The 528-nt window shown below is 33.0% G+C and overlaps 1 protein-coding gene across 1 annotated transcript; it reads left to right on the top strand.

Moving 5' to 3' along the window:
- Window positions 1-13: 13 nt before the first annotated feature.
- LOTGIDRAFT_81155 (hypothetical protein) lies at window positions 14-289 on the top strand (the record flags this gene model as incomplete). The annotated part of the gene is made up of 1 exon (XM_009050908.1): window positions 14-289. A coding segment is annotated over one exon (276 nt), but the record flags the coding sequence as incomplete, so codon positions are not given.
- Window positions 290-528: the final 239 nt, after the last annotated feature.

Here is a 528-nt window from a genome sequence, read left to right as displayed (position 1 = left end):
CAACTATTTAAAAGAAAATCGACCATCTTTACTCTTGTCTCATCATTTTATTCGATATTTTGGGGATTTGTCTGGAGGTCAAGTTTTAAAATACAAGATGAGGAAACGCTTTCAACTTTCAGAAAATGATGACAATGGTCTCCAGTTTTATGAATTTAAAAATATCGAAAATAGCAACAAATTCATGAAGTTCTACATCAATCGTATGAACGGTTTAGAAATGTCCAGTTCTACTTATAATGAAGTTTTAGAAGAAGCTCGAAATGTCTTTCAATTAAATATTGATTTATTTAAAGGTTTAGAAATAGAGTTTCCTAAACTCTGTTCCCAATATGTTAAAAATAATAACACAGATTCTAAACAGCTGTTTGATAGTCCGGTCATTATATTTGACAAAACCTGGAAAGCTGGAGTGATTTTTCTCGGACTTGCCATCATCACAAAACTGGTCCAAGCAACTGTTAATTAACAAACTCAATCGCAGAGTGCTGGGACGTGTTTCTTAGTGCTAGTTTCCTATGAAGGAAC

The sequence above is a fragment of the Lottia gigantea genome (genome assembly GCF_000327385.1).
Source record: "Lottia gigantea unplaced genomic scaffold LOTGIsca_15840, whole genome shotgun sequence".
NCBI classification, from domain to species: Eukaryota; Metazoa; Mollusca; class Gastropoda; family Lottiidae; genus Lottia; species Lottia gigantea.
This window is presented reverse-complemented; position numbering and strand designations above follow the sequence as displayed.